Source organism: Hyla sarda, chromosome 2 (genome assembly GCF_029499605.1).
Source record: "Hyla sarda isolate aHylSar1 chromosome 2, aHylSar1.hap1, whole genome shotgun sequence".
Lineage (NCBI taxonomy): Eukaryota > Metazoa > Chordata > Amphibia > Anura > Hylidae > Hyla > Hyla sarda.
Genome location: NC_079190.1, coordinates 60,273,728 through 60,300,674, shown reverse-complemented (window position 1 = coordinate 60,300,674; position 26,947 = coordinate 60,273,728). Strand labels below are relative to the sequence as shown.

General features: G+C 44.2%; 1 protein-coding gene across 7 annotated transcripts in view; it reads right to left on the bottom strand.

The window, feature by feature from the left end:
* The window catches only part of FRY (FRY microtubule binding protein), a 526,666-nt gene that overhangs the window by 213,958 nt on the left and 285,761 nt on the right, over nucleotides 1-26,947 (bottom strand). For 4 of the 7 annotated variants that reach the window (XM_056561877.1, XM_056561879.1, XM_056561875.1 and 1 more), the window contains one exon: nucleotides 6,937-7,136. In XM_056561877.1, the coding sequence (XP_056417852.1) occupies nucleotides 6,937-7,056 (120 nt within the window). In that variant the 5' untranslated portion in view covers nucleotides 7,057-7,136. Of the gene's footprint in view, nucleotides 1-6,936; nucleotides 7,139-18,188; nucleotides 18,265-26,947 lie in introns of those variants that run through there. The other 3 variants (XM_056561876.1, XM_056561878.1, XM_056561874.1) reach the window with 2 other exon arrangements.

The following is a 26,947-nucleotide window of genomic DNA, read 5'->3' as shown; positions in this document are numbered from 1 at the left end:
GAAGATACCTTAAACACTGGGTCAGGAGGAGAATATAGATAAAAAATGATTGTTCAGTGCTGGTGTGGGATCAAGAGATCCAGGGCACATTTGTCTTGGTGTCAGCAATGCCACCAGTTGTTATGATCAGTTATATAAAGGCTGTTAATGGAGGGATTTATCAATCAAGGCCGGCAGGGTGGGCAAAAGCCACCGGGGAACACCCCGATGACTCCTGGTTCAGAGAAAATGAAAGTGATGAAAACGTTTCCTTTAAAGAGCATGTAAATTGGGTGAATCCACCATATTGTTGGTCTCCACTATAGTCTGCATGGATCAAGTCTTTCACTAGATGTGTGTGGTATGTGCCTGCGGAGCACCGGAAGGAACTGCTGTTAAGTGAGCAGTTTTTATTTTTTTATTACACAGAGGCAGCCTGCACTATATGGGGGCACAGAGGCAGCCGGCACTATATGGGGGCACAGAGACAGCCAGCACTATATGGGGGTACAGAAGCAGCCTGCACTATATGGGGGCACAGAGGCAGCCTGCACTATATGGGGGCACAGAGGCAGCCTGCACTATATGGGGGGCACAGAGGCAGCCGGCACTATATGGGGGCACAGAGACAGCCAGCACTATATGGGGGTACAGAAGCAGCCTGCACTATATGGGGGCACAGAGGCAGCCTGCACTATATGGGGGCACAGAGGCAGCCTGCACTATACGGGGGGCACAGAGACAGCCTGTACTATATGGGGGCACAGAGGCAGCCTGCACTATATGGGGGCACAGAGGCAACCTGCACTATATGGGTGGCACAGAGGCAGCCTGCACTATACGGGGGGCACAGAGGCAGCCTGCACTATACGGGGGGCACAGAGGCAGCCTGTCCTATATGGAGGCACAGAGGCAGCCTGCACTATATGGGGGCACAGAGGCAGCCTGCACTATACAGGGGGGGGGGGGGCACAGAGGCAGCCTGCACTATACAGGAGGGGCACAGAGGCAAGCCTGCACTATACAGGAGGGGCACAGAGGCAAGCCTGCACTATATGGGGGCACAGAGGCAACCTGCACTATATGGGTGGCACAGAGGCAACCTGCACTATATGGGTGGCACAGAGGCAGCCTGCACTATATGGGTGGCACAGAGGCAGCCTGCACTATATGGGGGGCACAGAGGCAGCCTGGACTATATGGGGGGGGGGCCACAGAGGCAGCCTGCACTATAAAGGGGGGGGGGGCACAGAGGCAGCCGGTACTATATGGGAATGCAAAAGCAGCCTGCACTATACAGGGGGGTACAGAGTCAGCCTGCACCAGATGGGAACACAGAGGCAGCCTGCACTATATGGGGCCACAGAGGCAGCCTGCACTATATGGGGCCACAGAGGCAGCCTGTACTATATGGGGCCACAGAAGCAGCCTGCTCTATATGGGGCACAGATGCAGCCTGTAATTTATGGGGGCACAGAGGCAGCCTGGACTATATGGGGGCACAGAGGCAGCCTGTAATTTATGGGGGCACAGAGGCAGCCTGCACTATATGGGAGCACAGAGGCAGCCTGTAATTGATGGGGGCACAGAGGCATCCTGCACTATATGGGGGCACAGAGGCAGTCTGTACTATATGGAGGCACAGAGGCAGCCTGCACTATATGGGGGCACAGAGGCAGTCTGTACTATATGGGAGCAAAGAGGCAGCCTGCACTATATGGGGGCACAGAGGCAGTCTGTACTATATGGAGGCAAAGAGGCAGCCTGCACTATATGGGGCACAGAGGCAGCCTGCTCTACATGGGGCACAGAGGCAGTCTGTACTTTATGGGGCACAGAGGCAGCCTGCACTATATGGGGCACAGAGGCAGCCTGCTCTACATGGGGCACAGAGGCAGTCTGCACTTTATGGGGCACAGAGGCAGTCTGTACTTTGTGGGGCACAGAGGCAGCCTGCACTATATGGGGGCACAGAGGCAGCCTGCTCTATATGGGGGCACAGAGGCAGTCTGTACTATATGGGGGCACAGAGGCAGCCTGCTCTATATGGGGCACAGAGGCAGCTTGCACTATACGGGGGGCACAGAGGCAGTCTGCACTATATGGGGGCACAGAGGCAGCCTGCTCTATATGGGGGCACAGAGGCAGCCTGCTCTATATGGGGCACAGAGGCAGCTTGCACTATACGGGGGGCACAGAGGCAGTCTGCACTATATGGGGCACAGAGGCAGCCTGCACTATATGGGGCACAGAGGCAGCCTGCACTATATGGGGCACAGAGGCAGCCTGCACTATACGGGGGGCACAGAGGCAGTCTGTACTATATAGGGATGCCAACAAAAAGCTTCACATAGGGCACCTAAAGGTTTAAGGCCGGCTCTCTGGGTGGAAATACATGAAAGACCCCTTAAAAGCACAATGGTTCATTCATTCCAACTCGTCTCTGGTAAATACAGACAACACAATAGCAGACAACTGCACCAAATCTATGGGTAACCAGACAATCCCCAGACAAGCCACGCCTGGTGACATTCTGCCAGATCTTCAGTGTCAGCTTTACCATAGCCTATAACAAATGTTTTTGCTCCCATATTTTTTTACATTATTTATCATTTATGGCATATACATGGATTCATGCAATGTGCTGACAATTGGTGCAATGTCATTCGCTACTGCTCTGCAAATAACGCTGGATGGCAGAACAGATGTGCATATGGAGGGAGGTGACAGCCGCTCAGGAAGTTGTAAAGATCCCATCAAGTATAAATAGATTGGGCAAGACACCAAATACAACAGAAGAACGCTGACTCATGGGTTTTATCAATGTCAGAAAAAAAATTATCTGATAACAGACGGAGGCAGACCAGTAATCTGCATGTGTTCTCATCAATATATAAGGAATACATTCACATGGTACATATCAAACAAAGTATATTCTCTACTCACAAATTCATTGCAGACTGTGCAAGACCATGTATAACATTAATGCACACAAAAAGTGGAGAAATCAGAGTTTCTGCTTAAAGGGTTTCGCCGCCCCAAGACATCTTATCCCTTATCATAAGGTCTGATCACAGGGGGTCCCACCGCTGGGGACCCCCGCGATCTCGCTGCTGCACCTGATGCTTGTTTAGAGCGTCGGGCACAGTGGTGGAGGCTTGTGACATCACGGCCACGCCCCCTCAATGCAAGTCTATGGGAGTCCCATAGACTTGCGTTAAGGGGACATGGGCATGACGTCACGAGCCTCCGCCCTGCATCGCTAGTCATCCAGCATGTCTGGGGTGCCACAGCTGAGATCGCAGGGGGGGCACCAGCAACAGGACCCCTGCGATCAGACATCTTATCCCCTAAGATGTCTAGGGGCGGAGTACCCCTTTAAGGGTAGGGTTACATGTAGAACATCCGGATTTCCCACAGCTAAAATTCTGCAAGTGGAATTTCAGCTGCGAGAAACCCGCTGTGGATGTGATATGTGTGACCCCACCCTGAAGAAGTTGTCCCAGGATTCGAAAAAATTAACTGATTTCTTCCCAAAACTGCGCCACTCCTGTCCTCATGTTGTGTGTAGTTTTGCAGCTCAGTCCCATTAAAGTGAATGCAGCAAAGTTGCAATGCCACACACAACCTGAGGACAGGGGTAGTACTGTTTTTGGAAGAAATTAGTTTTAGAAATTTTAGAAATCACCTCTGTCTTACTAATGCTGAATAACCCCTTTAAAGCATTACTATCATTACAAAAAACTTTCAAAATGTTGCCCAGACATGTCAAAAGTTTTGACTGCACTTGAGTCTTACTCCTGAGACCAGCTTTCTTAGTTATAAGCTATGGAAGTTCACGGTAGCACATGCTTTCAACCATACCTGATCTGACCTTTTTGCTATAGAAGTCTAGGTAGTGAAAAGGTCGGATCTGGCGGGGAGTCAAGCCAATGCAGCACACTTCCCCGACTTATATCTAGCAATCGCAGCAGGTATAGGGAGTTCCAGTGCAATCAAACCTTTTGATATGGGCAACACGATAATCCCATAAGAAACTCTATAAGAAACCCTTTACAAAACTTTTTTTAAAAAATCCTTAAATGGGGTTGCACAGGATTAAAAATAAAACCAAAACATGGCTTCTGGTTGTGTGTGGTTATGCAGCTCGTATTCATGGAAGCAAATGGGATAAGGCTTATATACCTCACTCAACCAGTTGAAATGTGTTGCTTTTTTTTCTTCATTTTTTAATTTTTTTTTGTTTGTAAGAAGGCAGCCATGTTTTGTAATCTTGTACAATGCTTTTGAAGTACAGCACTGCCCCCCAACCCACCAAGCCCCCCGTGCTCGTTAAGTCATGTAAACATTTTTGGCCACTAAGGGTCTCACTCACCCAGTGTGATCTAAACCCAGTGTGATCTAAACTTTTGACATGTCTGAACAACCTGCCAAAAGTTTTTAAAATGACAGTGATGCTTTAATGCTGCAGATTTATTATGGATTTTTTCCCCATCAACTTCAATGGGGGAGAAGAATCCAACATAAATACACAGTGGGGGACATTTATCAAAACCTGTTCAGAGGAAAAGTTGCTCATAGCAACCAATCAGATCGCTTCTTTCATTTTGCAGAGGCCTTTTCAAAAATTAAAGAAGTGATCTGATTGGTTGCTATGGGCAACTCAGCAACCTTCCCTCTGGACAGGTTTTGATAAATCTCCCCCAGTGTCACGGATGCTGATCCGCACATGTGCATTTTACATACACTGATATTTCTTTTATGCGCATTTCCATAATCCACATCTATTTCTGCAGTAGTAAACATGCACCAAAATCCACACAATTTGGTTTGGATTTGCCGCTATGGAATTAAATTCAGAAATGTTACAGACTTTCCCCAACAAATCAGCAGCCTAGCCGACCTATATAAAAATAACCTAAAGAACCAACATAATCTTTATATAGTCATTTCCACAATCTTCTATACCAACTTCATTCCACATTCCACTGAGAATTCAATGTACATACTGGCCCTCATTTACTTAAGGATAACCAATGCTTTTTCTCGGTTATTGCGCCTAAAATTTGGTTGCATCCCGCTTGCGACCAAATCTGCAATTTAAATTTAGGCGCACAACCTACATTTTCTTAAAGACTCACGAGATTTTTTTTTTTAACCTACAAAATGGGCGTGTTTTAATCGAAAAGGGGCGTGAACCCGACAAAAACAGAAAAAAACCTCAGAGTGTGAAGAAAACTCACAGGAAAACCTGTGAGTTTTGCTTCACAGAAAGCCGACTGTTCATAGCTGTTGGTAAATTCCTCAAAACGGAGTGAATCCGGCTACCCCCAGCATGGAACAGGGTCTGTTCCATGTTGGGGGTAGTAGTAGAGGGGCTGAGGGATTGATCGCACCGGGTCTCACTTCTGAGACCCGATCCGATCAGATGTTATTAAGCAGGGGAGCGGGCGGCATGTTCCGATCCCCTGCAATGTACAGTAAACTTTCATTTTTAAATTTCCTACCAGAAGCCCTGAATGGCCGGGACCGAGGAGCCAATCAGGGCTCCTGGCAGGGTTTTAATATAGAAGCGCTGTGGTGGGCAAAGATGTATAGAATCGCTGGGGGGTATATATCTGGCCCCTCCAGCGTTTCTATATATCTTTCCCCTGCTGCGCTATATCAAACTTAGTGCCCGCTGCGCTTGAATAAATGTACTGTCCCCCCCCCAGTGCTATTATATATCTATACTGACCCCCGCTGCGCATATACTGACCCCGCTTCGCATATTTATATATACATACTGCCTCCCCCAAGCTGCGCATATTAATCTTCATCTTCTCCCTCCCCTGGCTGCCAATGAATGAAAACTCTATTAGCGGGGGAGCGGAGGGCTGCTGCCCGCTCTCGCTGCTAAGAGTTTATCATTCATAGCGGGCAGCAGCTGCATACTCTGCTGTGGGGGTCAGATATATGGATATATGTCTGACCCTCACAGCATACATATACAAATGCCGGCTCACCGCTATGAATGACAAGTAAAGCAGTGCAGGGAGGCTCGTGCTGCTGCTGCCAATAGCTTACTTGTCATTCATAGCGGTGAGCCGGCATTTGTATATGTATGATGTGAGGGTCAGACATATATCCATATGTCTGACCCCCACAGCATGATATGCAGCTGCTGCCCGCTATGAATGACAAACTCTTAGCAGCGAGAGCGGGCAGCAGCCCTCTGCTCCCCCACTAATAGAGTTTTCATTCATTGGCAGCCAGGGGAGGGAGAAGATGAAGATTAATATGCGCAGCTTGGGGGAGGCAGCGGGGGTCAGTATATGTGCAGCGGGGGTCAGTATAGATATATAATCGCTGGGGGGGCAGTACATTTATTCAAGCGCAGCGGGCACTAAGTTTGATATAGCGCAGCAGGGGGAAAGATATATAGAAACGCTGGAGGGGCCAGATATATACCCCCCAGCGATTCTATACATCTTTGCCCACCACAGCGCTTCTATGTTAAAACCCTGCCAGGAGCCCTGATTGGCTCCTCGGCCCCGGCCATTCAGGGCTTCTGGTGGGAAATAAAAAAAGGAAAGTTTACAGTACAACCTGCCGCCCGCTCCCCTGCTTAATAACATCTGATCGGATCGGGTCTCAGAAGTGAGACCCGGTGCGATCAATCCCTCAGCCCCTCTACTACTACCCCCAACATGGAACAGACCCTGTTCCATGATGGGGGTAGTAGTACAAGCACTAATGTAGTCAGAATTTGCAGAGACTTTTTTCTGTCGCACAGAATACATCTTGTGCGACAGAATAAAAAACCTGCGACAGAAAGAAAGGGAAATTGGGCGACAGATTGGAAAATCACATGGAAAAAAAAGACGAGTACACTGAAAAAAAAAACCTAACCGACACTCCAGTCTTTGTAAATGAGGGCCACTGTATCTTTTATTGTAATATTTTCATCTTACTCACCAGGGGTTCGGCCATTATGATCCGAATCTTGCGCTCGGCTTGTGTCGTAAAATTTGCAAATAAGCTTTTGAGAATATATTCCCCAGGTTTACTCTCCGGGTCTATGTTGATGGGCAACATGGTTGGTGGTCCTTTGTCTCTCTGTGTGCTGGATACGGGCTGCACTTGTGGTATTCTATATCCGTTACCCACCGGAGAAGCTAAAAATGCAAATAAAACATACAGTAAGAACCAAATATGACAAAAGCAACATAATAATTCTATACCATATCTAATAATTTAAAGACACTTTACATTGTTATATCAGCAGTCTCTTATACACATTTTCTATCTGAATAGCTTCCTTTAGGCCTCCTCCACAAACACACACACATACACGCTAAAAAGCCCATTGAAAATGGCAGCAATTTTTCCTTTTTTTTGTGCTTCATGCGTGTTAGTCTAAGGGACGATTCACACTATGTATTTTATGCGGGCCTTAGGGTACAAGTTACACACAGCTGATTTGTTGCAAGTTATTCAGAAATAGAAAAACAGCACCACCCCTGTCCTTAGGTTGTATGTAGTATTACAACTTGGCTCCATTCACTTCAATGGTACTGAGCTGTAATACCACATACAACCTGTGGACAGGCGTGGTGCTGTTTTTTGAAGAAATCAGCTGTTTTTCTAATCCAGTTTACAGTGAATTGTGGGAGCACAGATGACAGTCGCATATTAGTTTGAGGTAATATCTTGGTCTGACAACAGAGAAGATAAACCAGTAGTAAAGATCTGCTGGGAGCTGTAATCACTGTCTATGTCAGTGTTTCCCAAGCAGGGAGCCTCCAGCTGTTGCAAAACAACAACTCCCAGCATGCCCGGACAGCCAAAGGATGTCCGGGCATGTTGGGAGTTGTAGTTTTGCAACAGCTGGGGGCTCCCTGCTTGGGAAACACTGGTCTATGTAGAGGACAGTGTCCTAAAAAAGTTATGGAGTCGCCCTCACCTAGACAAAGGAGCAGCTAACCCTGGTACAGGTAAAGTGTACAGAACATGTAATACCTCCCTGTACTGTAGGGGGCGCTATCAGACACCAGTCAGTGCATACACTTCAGTAATACAGGGGTTTTACCAGTGAATGTCCATTCTGATTGGTCGGTTCTTCCAGCCATTGACACATTTCACAGATCTGGACTGTCTGTATCACTGTATGTTGAGTCTGGGTTCAACTCACGATGGTCCAGAAAAGACCATTGTATGTTGAAACTATTGTATGTTGAGGCCATTGTAAGTTGAGGGATCACTGTACTACTATATTTAAGGCTTATTTCACACTGTTGTTAGTACACAGCATTGTGACGGCCATCGGGAGAGACAGGCAGAACAGCAAGTGAAAAATTACTGCTTGTGCCGTCTTTTTCTCCTGTTATTCATAACGGGGGGGGGGGGGGGTCTCAGCAGCGGGCCCCCCGCGATCAAACATCTTATCCCCTATCCTTTGGATAGGGGAAAAAATGTTTTTTCCCGTAATACCCCTTTTACTTTTATTTACTATACAAAACAAAAAAAGACTCAATTCTGTCTTGACTTTGAAAGATGGACTAAGAGACTCTCAAAAATCAGCGCTTGTAAAAGTCTATGGAGAGAAGAGGAGGAATAGGCAGTGAGCGGAGGATCCAAAAGCAAAGAGAGACAGAAAAGAGACTACAGAGTATTCGAGCTCATCCCAGAGCTTGAGTCACAGATACATTGTTCAGTACTGCTCTGTAATGTCCTCTATGCTCCTTATAGCGTATGTTTAAGAGATAGAAGAGCAGAATCCCCTCTTCTGTGTGTGTGTTCCATGTATAGGAGACATTATAGAAGTTAGTGTCCCCACTAGCACAGGGTGAATTGTAAATTAGAGATGGAGAGCTGAGATCTGCCATATACATATACAGAACTAACAGTATGCTTCATACACCCACACGTCAGCTTATCCTGAAAAGACAGGTATGCTTAAATGTGATGCATGTACTTTGACAGCATTCATGTATACATGTCATTCTGGTGGGATTTATTTTGCTATTTTCCTTTACATTTTTATATATTTTTCCAGACTTTTTGTAGCGCTTGTTTCACACTAGGTCACAGCAGTCAAATAATGCTCTCCTTGTCCTGGGCCTAGCTTACACACTGCCAGGGTATGTCACTTTCCTGCATTTCATTTCAAGCAGCATGAAAGAAAAGAAAGCAAATACCAGTGCTGTTTTTCCATGCATGAGATTCCATAACTTAGATTCTCAGGCTAGAAGCCAGAAGGGGCTTAGAGTTCTGTGGAGGCAACAGCTTGCTCCTTGTGGACAAGAGAAAGTCCAGTCCGACATGGTACAGAGTGCCAGCTGCTGCCACAAAAACTTCCAGGCGCCAGACCCATAAAGAATCAATCACCTGCTTTGTTACTTAATCTAATTAGCAAGACCCCATATGTATTACCAAAATAGCATTCAGAAGGTGCAACAGACCCAATGGTTATAGCGATGGTTATAGAAGTGATACGTTAAGGGTTATAGAAATGATAGGTTAAGGGTTATGGAAGTGATAGGTTAAGGGTTATAGACATGATAGGTTAAGTGTTATAGACGTGATAGGTTAAGTGTTATAGACGTGATAGGTTAAGGGTTATAGACGTGATAGGTTAAGGGTTATAGACGTGATAGGTTAAGGGTTATAGACGTGATAGGTTAAGGGTTATAGACGTGATAGGTTAAGGGTTATAGACGTGATAGGTTAAGGGTTATAGAAGTGATAGGTTAAGGGTTATAGACGTGATAGGTTAAAGGGGTACTCCCGTGGAAAACTTTTTTTTTAAATCAATTGGTGCCAGAAAGTTAAACAGATTTGTAAATGACTTCTATTAAAAAATCTTAATCCTTTCAGTACTTTATAGGGGCTGTATACTACAGAGGAAATGCTTATCTTTTTAGATTTCTCTGATGTCATGACCACAGTGCTCTCTGCTGACATCTCTGTCCATTTTAGGAACTGTGCAGAGTAGGAGAATATCCCCATAGCAAACATGTGCTGCTCTGGACAGTTTCTAAAATGGACAGCAGAGGTCAGCAGTGAGCACTGTGCTCATGACATCAAAAAAATCTAAAAAGATAAGCATTTCCTCAGTAGTATACAGCCCCTAAAAAGATTTTTTAATAGAAGTCATTTACAAATCTGTTTATTTTTCTGGCACCAGTTGCTTTAAAAAAAAAAAAAAGTTTTCCACGGGAGTACCCCTTTAAGGATTATAGTCGTAGACCTCATAAATACAGCAGATCATATCAATCAAACATCTTTTTACATGTTCCTGGAGGTTCTAAGAACGCACCATACGTAAGGTATAGAAGTGATCATGTGGCCGACGTTATTCTGGACTTCCTTTATGCAACTTCATTGCACACTATAGTCATCCCTCCAGTCCATATATACCATACAGTTTCCCAATGCAGCGTACACATAGTCACTTTTGTGCACTACAGGCAATTCAAAGATCATTGATGGCCTGTCCTCGGGATAGGCTACCAATAGCTGATCAACAGCGTGTTGGTGATGAATGAGAGCTAAGAAGTAGTAACCCAATATGGCTGCTTCACAATCTACAGAGGCTGAGGCTTTAAAGGGGTACTCCGGTGAAAAACTTTTTTTTTTTTTAAATCAACTGGTGCCAGAAAGTTAAACAGATTTGTAAATGACTTCTATTAAAAAATCTTAATCCTTCCTGTACTTATTGGCTGCTGAATACTAAAGCGGAAATTCTTTTCTTTTTGAAACACAGAACTGTCTGCTGACATCACGAGCACAGTGCTCTCTGCTGACATCTCTGTTCATTTTAGGAACTGTCCAGAGCAGCATATGTTTGCTATGGGGATTTCCTTTTACCCTGGACAGTTCCTAAAATGAACAGAGATGTCAGCAGAGAGCACTGTGCTCGTGATGTCAGCAGACAGTTCTGTGTTTCAAAAAGAAAATAATTTCCACTTTAGTATTCAGCAGCTAATAAGTACAGGAAGGATTAAGATTTTTTAATAGAAGTAATTTACAAATCTGTTTAACTTTCTGGCACCAGTTGATTTAAAAAAATAAAAAAAAAAGTTTTTCACCGGAGTACCCCTTTAAAATATAACAAATCACTATATATAAATCAGTCTATAGACATTAGTTGGTGGCTCACTGTTCCAACTACAGAAAAGTTTGTGAGCATTCAGACAACTTTCAAGAATGTACAAATTCTTCCCATGTTTGGTTTAGATTCCTCACACACACACTCGTCGGCCATCGTGACTTTTCACAATTTCCTTACAAAAGCAACCGGATTTGGGGAAGCTCTATGTTGGGTGACGTCAGCCTTTGTGTTCAAACCATTTAAACAGCAATTGGATGGGCTGGTGAACATGTAAGACAATGGGGGGTATTTATCAAAGGATTTATGTGTTTTTTTTTTACGTAACTTTGGCGCAATACTTTGGCGCAGTGTCTTTTTGCGCCAAAGTTTGGCGCATCTTCTCCACTGTCATTTTTATAACTTTCTCAAAATCACACGGTCCTGTGTGTGATTTCAACTTTAGTCAGTAATTCATCATTTGCACCAATCGATCATTTGGCGCAAATCCCATTTTTTTTTTTTGAGCAAATCCCCGCCAAGAAATTTTGCACATGGAAAACACACTTAGCAATGTCAGAAAATGTAAAGGCGTCAAAATACAAAAAAAAAATTTTTTTGTGAAAGCAGCGACACCTCCGGGGCAGCGCAATACTATCCTGCGACATAGTTGTCTCTGAGGAACCTTCACCCTCCATTGAGCCAGCATTGGACATGGCCGCACAGGTTCAGGAAGGGTAAGCACTAAAGCAGTGGTCTCCAACCTGCGGACCTCCAGATGTTGCAAAACTACAACTCCCAGCATGCCCGTTGGCTGTCCGGGCATGCTGGGAATTGTAGTTTTGCAACATCTGGAGGTCCGCAGGTTGAAGACCACTGCACTAAAGTAACAAAAAAAATGGCTGCTCTACAGGGTAAAATACGCGTCCTCTGTGGTGGTATTTTTCGTCCTATAGGACGCACCGGCGTATAAGACGCACCCAATTTTTAGGGGCAAAATCTAAAAAAATAAAGATTTTGAACCCAATAGTGGTCTTCAACCTGCGGACCTCCAGATGTTGCAAAACTACAACTCCCAGCATGCCCGGACAGCCGTTGGCTGTCCGGGCATGCTGGGAGTTGTAGTTTTGCAACATCTGGAGGTCCGCAGATTTAAGACCACTACAATTATTCGCATTTTTTTTTTCACGGATCATCCCTCTCTGCTTCCAGCTTGTGCGGTCTAAAGAAGGCTCTAATACTACTGTGTGAGACCGCCGGGCGAATAATCGCATATGCGAATATTGATCCCTCCCTTCTGCTGCTTCTATCAGGTAACACTGGTATACTTGCTATAAATTGCATACATTTTCACATACGCGATTTTTCGCGTATGCGAATTTACGCATATGCGAAAAACGTGAATATTACGAATATGCGAATTTAGCAAATATATGACGAATATTCGTCCATATATTCGCGAAATATGGCGAATTCGAATATGGCCTATGCCGCTCAACACTAGCTATGAGAGGGTCTGATCCGGGTGCACTACCATAACATGTCTGGCCAATCATTCTTGCACACCTCAGAGAAGATTATTTTTGGCACCCCCTAACTGCTAGTCAAAGTTACAAACCAAGGGACTAACTACTTGTGAGAACTAAAACAGCTTGAGCCCAAAATTCTGGTGCAATTTGCACCCTAAAGCTGGGTTACATAACTCACCCCACCATTTCAATGTGCTTTAGGCAGTTTTCTGCCTGCTCAACAAGAGCTGTTGCTTATTAGAAAGGGGGCATAGCAAGAATACACCAAATTTGGTGCACATTTTTGGAGTATGAGTAAGCCAACTAATAGATGGTGCAATGGTAGACTATACAGATGCACAGGATCAAACAGCCAGAGGCCACTGTGATATATCCGAAACATTCCTAGACTGTCTAGTCTAAGTTTGCACTGTCTAAGAATTATAGAGTTTTTAAATGGGAACTGTCAGAATAAAAACCTTTTCTATGTTTTACATCTTGGCAAAAGCACAGCATACTCAGGGAGGAAGTGAATGCATGGTGAGTGAGGGCGGGCTCAGTTCCTGAGCAGTGGATGTCAGCATGAGTGAGCAGCAGAACAGAGGGATTTGTGAGCCAAATACAGAAGATAGACACATGAAAAATACTGTAATGTAAAGAATCTGCGTGACCTAGTGAGTAACATATAGAAGCATAATTTTTTAACACTTTAATTATTCACCCCATAGTCCACAGTTTGTAGATCACTGACCTACCTATGGACTTACAAAGATTTCACCTGTAGGTGGTGCTTCAGAGAGAGGATGGAGCGATTGGTTTCACATACTTTCCAGGAAGCACTGGCTTCAATCCAGAAAATGTAATTTTTTTCGTTATATTACACCGCAGTGCTACCCATGACCCCAAGACTTTAGCAAAGCTGCAACACAGGAGTTGTACTGGTTTATATGGATAACCCCATAATGATTTCACCCACTGTGTACGAGTATAATGTGTACTGGGCTCCACGCTGTTTTTCTGTAATGCTTCTGCAAAAGTCATACATGACCTATTACACTCACAAAGAGGGAATAGAATGTAAAAAAAAAACAACTTCAAAGAAACAAGTTGTCATAGCGATTTACATTTATAATCATGATTTACTCATTCCTAAACTGGCAGACGTTCCTTCATTAATAATGCATTCTATGACTATTCTAGTCTAGCTCTGTGCAGACAGGTCATAATGTAGCAAACAAAGAAACAACAACACAAAAGATAAGGCCAACGGTACTGCACAAAAGGAAGAACAAATACAATGCGCAGCGACACCTGTAAAATCATCAAACAGACAGGGTCACCTGCAAAATTTGTCATTATCAGTGTTGACTGAGGTCAATGGGGGGTGCACCACACTAGAATAGTCATTGGGCGGGAGCAAACTATAATAGTCAATGGGGGGAGCACCAAACTAGAATAGTCAATGGACGGGAGCACCAAACTATAATAGTCAATGGGGGGGAGCACCACACTAGAATAGTCAATGGACGGGAGCACCAAACTATAATAGTCAATGGGGGGGAGCACCAAACTATAATAGTCAATGGGGGGTGCACCACACTAGAACAGTCAATGGGCGGGAGCACCAAACTATAATAGTCAATGGGCTGGAGCACCACACTATAATAGTCAATGGGGGGGGGAGCACCAAACTATAATAATCAATAGAGGGGAGCACCAAATTATAATAGCTAATGGCGGGACCAAACTATACTAGTAAATTGGGGGGAGAGCACCAAACTATAATAGTCAATGGAGGGGAGCACCAAACTATAACAGTGAATGGAGGCGAGCACCAAATTATAATAGTCAATGGGCTTGATCACCAAATTATAATAGTCAATGGGCTGGATCACCAAATTATAATAGTCAATGGAGGCGAGCACCAAATTATAATAGTCAATGGGGGGGAGCACCAAACCCTAATAGTCGATGGAGGGGACCACCAAACTATAATTGTCAATGGGCGGGAGCACCACACTATAATAGTCAATGGGGGGGGGGGGAGCACCAAACTATAATAATCAATAGAGGGGAGCACCAAATTATAATAGCTAATGGCGAGACCAAACTATACTAGTAAATTGGGGGGGAGAGCACCAAACTATAATAGTCAATGGAGGGGAGCACCAAACTATAACAGTGAATGGAGGCAAGCACCAAATTATAATAGTCAATGGGCTGGAGCACCACACTATAATAGTCAATGGGGGGGGGGGGGGAGCACCAAACTATAATAATCAATAGAGGGGAGCACCAAATTATAATAGCTAATGGCGAGACCAAACTATACTAGTAAATTGGGGGGGAGAGCACCAAACTATAATAGTCAATGGAGGGGAGCACCAAACTATAACAGTGAATGGAGGCAAGCACCAAATTATAATAGTCAATGGGCTTGATCACCAAATTATAATAGTCAATGGGCTGGATCACCAAATTATAATAGTCAATGGAGGCGAGCACCAAATTATAATAGTCGATGGAGGGGGACCACCAAACTATAATTGTCAATGGGTGGGAGCACCACACTATAATAGTCAATGGGCTGGAGCACCACACTATAATAGTCAATGGGCGGGAGCACCACACTATAATAGTCAATGTGGGGAGCACCAAATTCTAATAGTCAATGGGCTGGAGCACCAAACTATAATAGTCAATGGGGGGGGGGGGGGAGCACCACACTATAATAGTCAATGGGCTGGAGCACCACACTATAATAGTCAATGGGGGGGGCACCAAACTATAATATTCAATAGAGGGGAGCACCAAATTTTAATAGCTAATGGCGGGACCAAACTATAATAGTAAATTGGGGGGAGAGCACCAAACTATAATAGTCAATGGAGGGGGAGCACCAAACTACAATAGTCAATGGGATGGAGCACCAAACTATAATAGTCAATAGAGGGGAGCACCAAATTATTAATTCAATGGCGGGAAGCACCAAATTATAATATCTAATGGGGGGACTAAACTATAATAGTAAATTGGGGGGAGAGCACCAAACTATAATAGTCAATGGAGGGGAGCACCAAACTATAACAGTGAATGGAGGCAAGCACCAAATTATAATAGTCAATGGGTTTGATCACCAAATTATAATAGTCAATGGGCTGGATCACCAAATTATAATAGTCAATGGAGGCGAGCACCAAATTATAATAGTCAATGGAGGGGAGCACCAAACCCTAATAGTCGATGGAGGGGACCACCAAACTATAATTGTCAATGGGTGGGAGCACCACACTATAATAGTCAATGGGCTGGAGCACCACACTATAATAGTCAATGGGCGGGAGCACCACACTATAATAGTCAATGTGGGGAGCACCAAATTCTAATAGTCAATGGGCTGGAGCACCAAACTATAATAGTCAATGGGGGGGGGGGGGGGGAGCACCACACTATAATAGTCAATGGGCTGGAGCACCACACTATAATAGTCAATGGGGGGGGGGGGCACTAAACTATAATATTCAATAGAGGGGAGCACCAAATTTTTATAGCTAATGGCGGGACCAAACTATAATAGTAAATTGGGGGGAGAGCACCAAACTATAATAGTCAATGGAGGGGAGCACCAAACTACAATAGTCAATAGAGGGGAGCACCAAATTATAAATTCAATGGCGGGAAGCACCAAATTATAATATCTAATGGGGGGACTAAACTATAATAGTAAATTGGGGGGAGAGCACCAAACTATAATAGTCAATGGAGGGGAGCACCAAACTGTGAACATAGCATTAGAAATACCTCCTCACTAATACAAGCTACATCAGTGGTCTCAAACTGTGGCCCACCAGATGTTGCAAAACTTCAATTCAGCTAATTGCTGTCCGGGTATGCTGGGAGTTGAAGTTTTGCAGACGTAGCAAAGATAGCCAACTTGACTCATGATTTTCCTTGGTTCACACATTGCAGTAAAGCACCATGCAGTCCGACATGTCCCAAAAAATTGTTTACCCATTAAGAACTATGCGGCTAATAACTGCAAGAGACTGCGGCACTTTGTGGTAAAATGCGTGCAGTACAATACTGCTATATAGCCTTACACAATTAATAATTTGCTGTTTAACACGTCATTGCTGGTAAAACAGGCAGCGTTTCCCAACCAGGGTGTCTCCAGCTGTTGCAAAACTCCCAAAGGTTCTCTGGGCATGCTGGGAGTTGTAGTTTTGAAACAGCTGGAGGAACCCTGGTTGAGAAACAATGCCTATGGCCTATGAACAGACAACCTTTGTTAGGTTTTTTTCTTTCTTTTTTCAAAAGGCCAAAAAAAGTAAATATTTTTTCCTTCATATTTTTTGTGTAAATAGCATGTATCAGTATAGGCGTATTTTTACAGCGTTATTTTCTGGTGGTGTTTTATCCCACCAATATATAAGTATATGGAAGGAAAAAAAGTCACAATTTTTTTGGGGGAAAAAACCCATACCAAGGATATGCTTCTATTTTAAAATACTGCCATTGAGCCCAAAAAACACCACTTAAAGGGGTAATCCCGTGGAAAACTTTTTTTTTTTTTTTTAAATCAACTGGTGCCAGAAAGTTAAACAGATTTGTAAATCACTTCTATTAAAAAATCTTAATCCTTCCAATACTTTTTAGGGGCTGTATACTAAAGAGAAATCCAAAAAAGAAATGCATTTCCTCTGATGTCATGACCACAGTGCTCTCTGCTGACCTCTGCTGTCCATTTTAGGAACTGTCCAGAGCAGGAGAAAATCCCCATAGCAAACATATGCTGCTCTGGACAGTTCCTAAAATGGACAGCAGAGGTCAGCAGAGAGCACTGTGGTCATGACATCAGAGGAAATGCATTTCTTTTTTGGATTTCTCTTTAGTATACAGTCCCTAAAAAGTACTGGAAGGATTAAGATTTTTTTAATAGAAGTGATTTACAAATCTGTTTAACTTTCTGGCACCAGTAAAAAATTAAAAAAATAATTAAAGTTTTCCACGGGAGTACCCCTTAAGATACAAAATAACAAACAAACGAAAAAAAAAAAAACACCACATATTTTCAGCCTAAAGAGGTTATCAAGAATTAGAAAAAACATAACAGCTTTTTTCCAACAACAGCGCCACTCTTGTCCTCAGGTTGTGTATGGTATTGCAGATCCATTGAAGTAAATGGAACTGAGTTGTAACACCACATACACACGCTGTTTTTGGATTTTTTAATTCTGACAAACTTTTTCTTTGTGTATTCTGACCAAGCGGCCATTGTAAATACACACATTTAGCTCTGCTACATAATTCATCAGTTCGCTTCTTATTAAAAATCATTAAATATGATTCTGTAGTCAGAAAAAACAATTGGACAGTATATATAAGTCAATAAATAACTACTAGTTATATGACAAAACGCTAACGCAGTGCTTCCCAACCAGGGTGCCTCCAGCTGTTGCAAAACTACAACTCCCAGCATGCCCGGACAGCCGTTGGCTGTCCGGGCATGCTGGGAATTGTAGTTTTGCAACAGCTGGAGGCGCCCTGGTTGGGAAACCCTGAACAAATACTGTAGCTCTGTAGATGTGATCTACTAAATAACATATATACTGAGGTTCCTATTGACCTACCAAGCCCCTTTATGAAGTTCACCACACTCACTCGACCCCAACAAATGGCGGTGGTCTCCATAAGCCTGAGGTTAGGCGTCCAGGGGGTATAAGTCCAGGGTATATAGTCCAGAGAAGAGGAGTCGCTGCAGCATAATCGCACTGGGCTCGATATTTCACGGACTTTTTAAGAGAACTGATGTTCCAAATGGATAAAACTCCCCGTGAAGGTCCGTGTGGTTATGCCTTACAGAACGCCCACTGTTTTTAAGCTGAGGTATGAAAGGGGTCATTTTTAGCCTGACTGTGTGATCACACCTACAACTTATACAGGGGCTATATTTATCCACTGTACGTGCACAGCTGACAGATATCAGACTGACTCCTCTCCATGACAGTAGGCAATGCGGTGCATGGTAAACAAGGACGCCGCTCACACAACACGAGTAAACAGGAGAGGGATAAGGAACATAGGGGAGCCAAAAAAGAGAGTACATGAGATATAAACTGTGCAATAAATAGGAGAGTCGGCTATATCACTGGCACAGGATAAGGAAAGCTGGGTATATCACTGACACAGGGTATGGAAAGCTGGGTATATCACTGGCACAGGGTAAGGAAAGCAGGGTATATCACTGACACAGGGTATGGAAAGCTGGGAATATCACTGGCACAGGGTATGGAAAGCTGGGTATATCACTGGCACAGGATAAGGAAAGCTGGGTATATCACTGGCACAGGATAAGGAAAGCTGGGAATATCACTTGTACAGGGTATGGAAAGCTGGGTATATCACTGGCACAGGATAAGGAAAGCTGGGAATATCACTGGCACAGGGTATGGAAAGCTGGGTATATCACTGGCACAGGGTATGGGAAGCTGGCTATATCACTGGTACAGGGTATGGGAAGCTGGGTATATCACTGGCACAGGGTATGGGAAGCTGGCTATATCACTGGTACAGGGTATGGGGAGTTGGCTATATCACTGGTACAGGGTATGGAAAGCTGGGTATATCACTCGCACAGGGTATGGAAAGCTGGGTATATCACTCGCACAGGGTATGGAAAGCTGGGTATATCACTAGCACAGGGTATGGAAAGCAGGCTATATTACTTGCACAGGGTATGGAAAAATGGGTATATCACTGGCACAGGGTATGGGAAGCTGGCTATATCACTGGCACAGGGTATGGGAAGCTGGGTATATCACTGGCACAGGGTATGGGAAGCTGGCTATATCACTGGCACAGGGTATGGGAAGCTGGCTATATCACTGGCACAGGGTATGGGAAGCTGGCTATATCACTGGTACAGGGTATGGAAAGCTGGGTATATCACTGGCACAGGGTATGGGAAGCTGGCTATATCACTGGCACAGGGTATGGGAAGCTGGCTATATCACTGGCACAGGGTATGGGAAGCTGGCTATATCACTGGTACAGGGTATGGAAAGCTGGGTATATCACTGGCACAGGGTATGGGAAGCTGGCTATATCACTGGCACAGGGTATGGGAAGCTGGCTATATCACTGGTACAGGGTATGGAAAGCTGGGTATATCACTGGCACAGGGTATGGAAAGCAGGCTATATTACTTGCACAGGGTATGGAAAGCTGGGTATATCACTGGTACAGGGTATGGAAAGTTGGGTATATCACTGACACAGGGTATGGAGAGTTGGCTATATCACTGGTACAGGGTATGGGAAGCTGGCTATATCACTTGTACAGGGTATGGAAAGCTGGATATATCACTGGCACAGGGTATGGAAAGCTGGGTATATCACTTGTACAGGGTATGGAGAGTTGGCTATATCACTGGTATATGATATGGAAAGCTGGGTATATCATTAACACAGGGTATGAGAAGCTGGCTATATCCCTGGTACAGGGTATGGAAAGCTGGGGATATCACTGGCACATGGTATGGAAAGTTAGCTTTATCACTGGTATATGATATGAAAAGCTGGGTATATCATTGGCAAAGGGTATGAAAAGGTTACTGAGGGTATGAAAAGGTTACAGAGGGTATGGAAAGCTGGGTATATCATTGGCACAGGGTATGAGAAGTTGGCTATATCACTGGTGCAGGGTATATCACTGGCACAGGGTATGGAAAACTAGCTTTATCAGTGGCAGAAGGTGTGGAAAGTTGGGTATATTACTGACAGAGGGTATGAAAAGCTGGCAATATCACTGGCATATGATTTGGAAAGCTGGATATTTCACTAGTATGTGATATGGAAAGCTGGCTAGATCACATAAACAGGGTATGGAAAGCTGGATATATCACTGGCACAGAGCGGTGAAATTACTACAAATTGCTACAGGTGGTAAATAATGTAAAAACTAGTCATGAATGGGGTTGTAGTTGTGTGTGTGGTGGATTGTGGAATGTGGCCTGAGCAATTCAGTGCTATACAAATGGACTGTATATACTGATCTAGCACATTTATGTGGTGGCCCAGTACAGGATGGTGTGTCCCCGTACCAGTGGAGGGCTGCAATCTCTCTCTTAGAGCTCTTAGCTCTTGTTCCTGAGGTCCAGTTCAGACAAGACGTCTCAGAGAGTGTCCAGAGCATTGGAGGCCTCAAGCCTAAAGTCTGCAGCCACAAAGTCAGCTCAAGTAAGCTCAAAGTCATCTTCATGTCAATTGTCAAGTCAGTCAAGACAAGTCTTCTATATAGTCACCGTGGTCTGAACTAAAGTGTCTCTACATACTGCAAGTCCCAGCAAGCCTGCGAGGTCCCCCTGTGTCACTGGTCAGCTCCTTTGGATATTGGCTGTACTTCATAGACTGTATCACCTGTCTACCCTCAGTAAAGCTACCATTGTCCGTAACTTGGAGTCGGTGTCTTCATTGCCCCCGTGCCTAGCCCAGGATCCAGCGGTATACCTTCGGATGGATAAGGCTAAACCATGCCCTGGCGTCACGAATAGAAGGAGTTAATGCCATCTGCCCCTAGGGTTACAACATCTGCCCTGCATTGCACCCCGCTATACCACATTTACATTAGGCTATGTACACACCACGTACAGTGCATATGTTCAGCTTATGCACCAGGAAAGCTCCTACACATTTATCAAATGTAGCCATGGTAAACCATTGTCCTGACAAGGGTTAACAGAGCTTTAAAGGGGTATTCCAGGAAAAAACTTTTATATATATCAACTGGCTCCAGAAAGTTAAACAGATATGTAAATTACTTCTATTAAAAAAATCTTAATCCTTCCAATAATTATCAGCTGCTGAAGTTGAGTTTTTTTTCTTCTGTCTGGCAACAGTGCTCTCTGCTGACATCTCTGCTTGTCTCGGAACTGCACAGAGTAGAAGAGGTTTGCTATGGGGATTTGCTTCTACTCTGGGCAGTTCCTGAGACAGGTGTCATCAGAGAGCACTTAGAAAGAAAAGAACAACTCAACTTCAGCAGCTAATAAGTACTGAAAGGATTAAGATTTTTTAATAGAAGTCCTTTACAAATCTGTTTAACTTTCTGGAGCCAGTTGATATATAACACAAACACCAAACTAATGCATGGACCTGGCATTCAGGTGCACGCTGCTAGGCTGAATATACATAAACAGGAGAATACAGCAGCACACTGCTAGCACAAAGATACAGATAAAACATGAAATGCTATATTGCTACAATGCAAAAAATGAAAAAAATTAGGTACTCTGCTCACCATTTGGCGGCCAAATAGTTTGGACCATCCCACCGCAATAAGGTGACCTCATTGGGACGGACCCTACACTGTGAATGTGCCTCTGTGCAATCAGTTACTAGGCTTCTAAGGTCTGAAACATCCAGCGCCTTATAAAGATGGGTGGGGTGCAGGAGCCAACATGGAGGTAGCCACTCCCCCATATGTATAACACAAACAAGGATAAGTTGGCCAGCATGTATATATATAAAAAAAAAAAATTTCCTGGATAGCCCCTTTAAGCCTCCATTGGGTGGTATTCACCGTCATACACAACACTCCGCACTATCCTATACAGTGGACTGCTGTAAAGGAGGGGACAACTTACCCTATGGGACAGATTTTTTTTCTCAACCAGTGTGCCTCCAGCTGTTGCAAAACTATAACTCCCAGCATGGCCGGACAGCCAACAGCTGTTCGGCCATGCTGGGAGTTGTAGTTTTGCAACAGCTGGAGGCACACTGGTTGGTAAACACTGCTATGAAGTCTATATAACTTGATCTGAAACATACAGCAGAATGCATCCATTTTCTCTTTCTGCTCCAATTCCCTGAACACGTTGTTTTATTGTCTATATTAGAATAGCACGTACGGCCATGTTGTCATTTCCAGCCACACACTGTTTCCATTAGACACCATATGTCCTGACCTACTAACCCCATTCTTATTGTATACAGGGAATATGATCAACATTCTCACCAGCCTGCACTCAAACACCAGTTGCCCATAGCAACCAATCAGATCGCTTCTTTCATTTTGCAGAGGCCTTGTCAAAAATCTAAGAAGAGATCTGATTGGTTGCTATGGGCAACTGGGCAACTTTTCCTCTAGACAGGTTTTGATAAATCTCCCCCCCCATATACGTGCACACCCGGGCATTGGCCTCAGGTAAGAAAATAACAAAAAGTTCTGTGGGCGATGCTGAGGGGGCGTGGCTTAAGCGCGGCGGGTCCGGCTATAAAAAAAAAAAAAAGATTTCATGACAGGCGGCGGAAAGCGGGTCCTTTTCCAAGCCGGGCCGAATGGACCGGCCTGTCAGTCGGCCCCTGGGCGATGCATGACACCCTACAAGAAGTTTGCAGGCTGGATAGGCCAACTTACGATGTATAATGTTCAATTTTATGTTTACTGTCCATAGAGACCATGAGGGGAAGGTTTATTATTTTCAACTTTTTATTTTTTTATTTTACCATATTAGAAAAGGGGAAGGTTTATTAAAAACCTGTCCAGTTAAAAAGTAGAGCAGTTGCCCATAGCAACCAATCAGAATGCTTCTTTTATTTTTGAAAAGGCCTCTGAAAAATGAAAAATGAAAAAAAAATCCCTCTGATTGGTTGCTATGGGCAGCTGCTAATTTTTTCCTCTGCACAAGTTTTGACAGATTGAAGGCTTAAAGGGGTACTCCGGTGGAAAACTTTTTTTTTTTTTTTTTAATCAACTGGTGCCAGAAAGTTAAACAGATTTGTAAATTACTTCTATTGAAAAAATCTTGATCCTTCCAGTAGTTATTAGCTGCTGAATACTACAGAGGAAATTATTTTCCTTTTGAAACACAGAGCTCTCTGCTGACATGACGAGCACAGTGCTCTCTGCTGACATCTCTGTCCATTTTAGGAACTGTCCAGAACAGCATATGTTTTCTATGGGGATTTTCTCCAAATCTGGACTGTTCCTAAAATGGACAGAGATGTCAGCAGAGAGCACTGTGCTCGTGATTCAGCAGAGAGCTCTGTGTTCCAAAAAGAAAAAAAATAGTAGCATTCAGCAGCTAATAAGTACTGGAAGGATTAAGATTTTTTAATAGAAGTCATTTACAAATCTGTTTAACTTTCTGGCACCAGTTGATTTAAAAAAAAAGTTTTCCACTGGAGTACCCCTTTAAGGCCCTATTACATGGGGCGATTATTGGCCTAAGGAAATGGGCCCACACACTAGCAAATGCTCATTAGTCTGTAGGTCGCGTTGACCCGTTAAAAAAAATAAAAACAAAAAAATAATAATAATAAAAATTTGTGCTCGTCGGCCACAGATCTCCCCATGGGCTACACAAGATTGACACTCATTTACAAGCATCGTCCAGCTTAGGTACGTTCACACGGGTGAATTACCTACGAGAATCCCGTGGGTTGTCCAGGATAAAAATTTTTAAAAAAAAAGGTTTCTTAAAATAAAGCAGCACCACACCTGTCCTCAGGTCATATGCGGTATTGCTGCTTAGTAGTTCCATTGAAGTGCAGAATTGTAATACCAAAAAAGTAGGACTTGCTTGGCCCTTGGCGCCTATTCCCCAAACATCAATTCCAGCCGATAGTAGTTCATTAAAACAACTGGTACAAAAGAAGGGTGCAACACATTGGTTTCGAACCCGGACCGGGTTCTTCATCAGGCAGTGGTTGTTACAAGAGCATATTCCTGCTCGTTTAAATATGCACATGTGTACCGGCACAGAACTGCTGCCGGGTCACCGGGTCACGGTAATTGACACACCGCTCCTATATAAAGAAACCAAGACATTCTCCTCTAATGGTTTATCCAGCCTGACTATTTCCTTCTCCCCCGGACCTAACTACTATTACACATACCTGTTCCGGCGGGTTCCACTCTATGCATGTTTGCCGGGGTAACTCCAAAGAAATACCCTCAGCATGCAGCGACAACGCATGCGGCGCCGCACGGGTCCGCAGCCTGTCAGCAGTGGGCACTCATACATGAGACCTCAGCGCCTCCTAGACGTTACAAGGTTCCAATACCTAATATGAATATCACAAACTTGCCGCCCCAACCTGCGGAGACTACTGCTATCTAAAGTGTGTCAATTACCGTGACCCGGCAGCAGTTCTGTGCCGGTACACATGTGCATATTTAAACGAGCGGGAATGTGCTGTTGTAACAACCACTGCCTGATGAAGAACCCGCTCCGGGCTCGAAACCAATGTGTTGCACCCTTCTTTTGTACCAATAAAGGCCAGTTGTTTTAATGAACTACTATCGGCTGGAATTAATGTTTGGGGAATAGGCGCCAAGGGCCAAGCAAGTCCTACTTTTTTGGTTCTCCTCTCACTATTGCTGCACCACGACCTGGAGGTCACGGTGAAGGACGCCCAGGCTGCCGCCCCCGCACTTTCAACTACAAACCCCAGCGAGTCCACAAGCTCATCAAGGTGTTGTGCCCTCAGCACGACGCTACACGGTAAGGTGCAAAGGACACGCTCACACGCCAACCCACCTTGTGACTCTCCACTAGGAGCGCATCTCTTTTTTTTAATATATATATATATCTCCTTCAGAATTGTAATACGACACACAACCTGAGGACAGGTGTGGCGCTGTTTTTGGAATATGTTATTTTTTTCCGGCTCCTGGATAAGTGTATTGCCAGACAGAGCCCATGGACAAGAGTGGACAAGAGTGGACAAGAGTGGACAAAAAGCTGACTTTTTTTTTTCTCATCTTCGAAAAATCACGAAATTCTTGGTGAACCTACAGCCTGCATTCTCAAGGTCATGGGTCATCCTAGAGAAGCTCTGCTTTGCTACGGTAACGTATGTGCCCCATACATGAAGCCAACCACTTATATCAGTGTTTCCCAACCAGGGTGCCTCCAGCTGTTGCAAAACTACAACTCCCAGCATGCCCGGACAGCCGTTGGCTGTCCGGGCATGCTGGGAGTTGTAGTTTTGCAACAGCTGGAGGCACCCTGGTTGGGAAACACTGACTTATACACTAGCAGCTTTCAAGGTGACCCCACCATTTAGCCTACTATACATATGTCACATACAGATTATTAGTATTCTGGCGGTGTCACAGAGCAGGCGAGTATAGGGGACCCTCTTCCATTTCAGCGCTGAGCTCCTTGCATAAAATAAAAGCATTACTAAGCTGCTAACAGACCTGAATGGTGTTTGTGTGCGCGGATGATTTCATCCCGGGCTGCACATCCACATAACAAAGCACGCTGCGTTCTCACTTCATGCCAAGAGTTTGTGAGAAACCACACACCCAAAGGGAAAAGTACACAGTGAACATCTGCCGGGGAAACAAGTCATCTTACTGGTTTATAGGGCCATTATATGGGCACAAAAACCATGATGTCAAAACCAACTTTAGAAGAACTTTGTTTACCCTGCTTGCCAAAAAGTAGCAGTTCAGGTAAGGAACAAGGATCTGACCCTAAAGGAAATAAAAAAATAAAAATCATAAAAAATATCATAAACATATCATTATGTAGAAGAAAGATAAAAAGAGAAAAAAAGGAACACAATAGCGCCCCTGGTGAAGTACGTTAGAAACAGGTAGGGAGATGCTGGTAATATCACTCACCCTGTGGTGTTGCGCTCAGAGCACAACATCTGATATCGCATATATCATAGAATGGGATCCTGCAGCTTGATTCCCCCGATCCCAGGCAGCGTCTGGTCCGGTAATGGTATAGGCAGCAGAAGAAACAAAAACGGAACTTATTCCAAGCGCCAGATCCCTTGAGGTAGTCAGTCTAACAAAGTAGTCCAATTTCAATAAAAGATAACATTTATTCCAAGCATAAATCAACGCGTTTCAGACCCGAAACAGGCTCTTCATCAGGACAGAATGCTGACCTGCTCAGCATTCTGTCCTGATGAAGGGCCCGTTTCGGGTCTGAAACGCGTTGATTTATGCTTGGAATAAATTTTATCTTTTATTGAAATTGGTCTATTTTGTTAGACTGACTACCTCAAGGGATCTGGCGCTTGGAATAAGTTCCGTTTTTGTTTCTTCTGCTGCCTATTATGTAGAAGAAGGATACTTCTTCCCTGCAGCATTTGGCCATATTTAGTCTCATGGTCTGAAGGTCCCTCTTGAAGGTACTTATCTATACATTAAAGGGGTACTCCGATGAAAAACTTTTTATTTTATTTTATACTACAGAGGAAATCCCTTTTCTTTTTGGAACACAGAGTCACGAGCGCAGTGCTCTCTGCTGACATCTCTGTCCATTTTAAAAACTGTCCAGAGTAGGAGAAACTCCCCATAGCAAACATATGCTGCTCTGGGCAGTTCCTAAAATGGACAGAGATGTCAGCAGAGAGCACTGTGC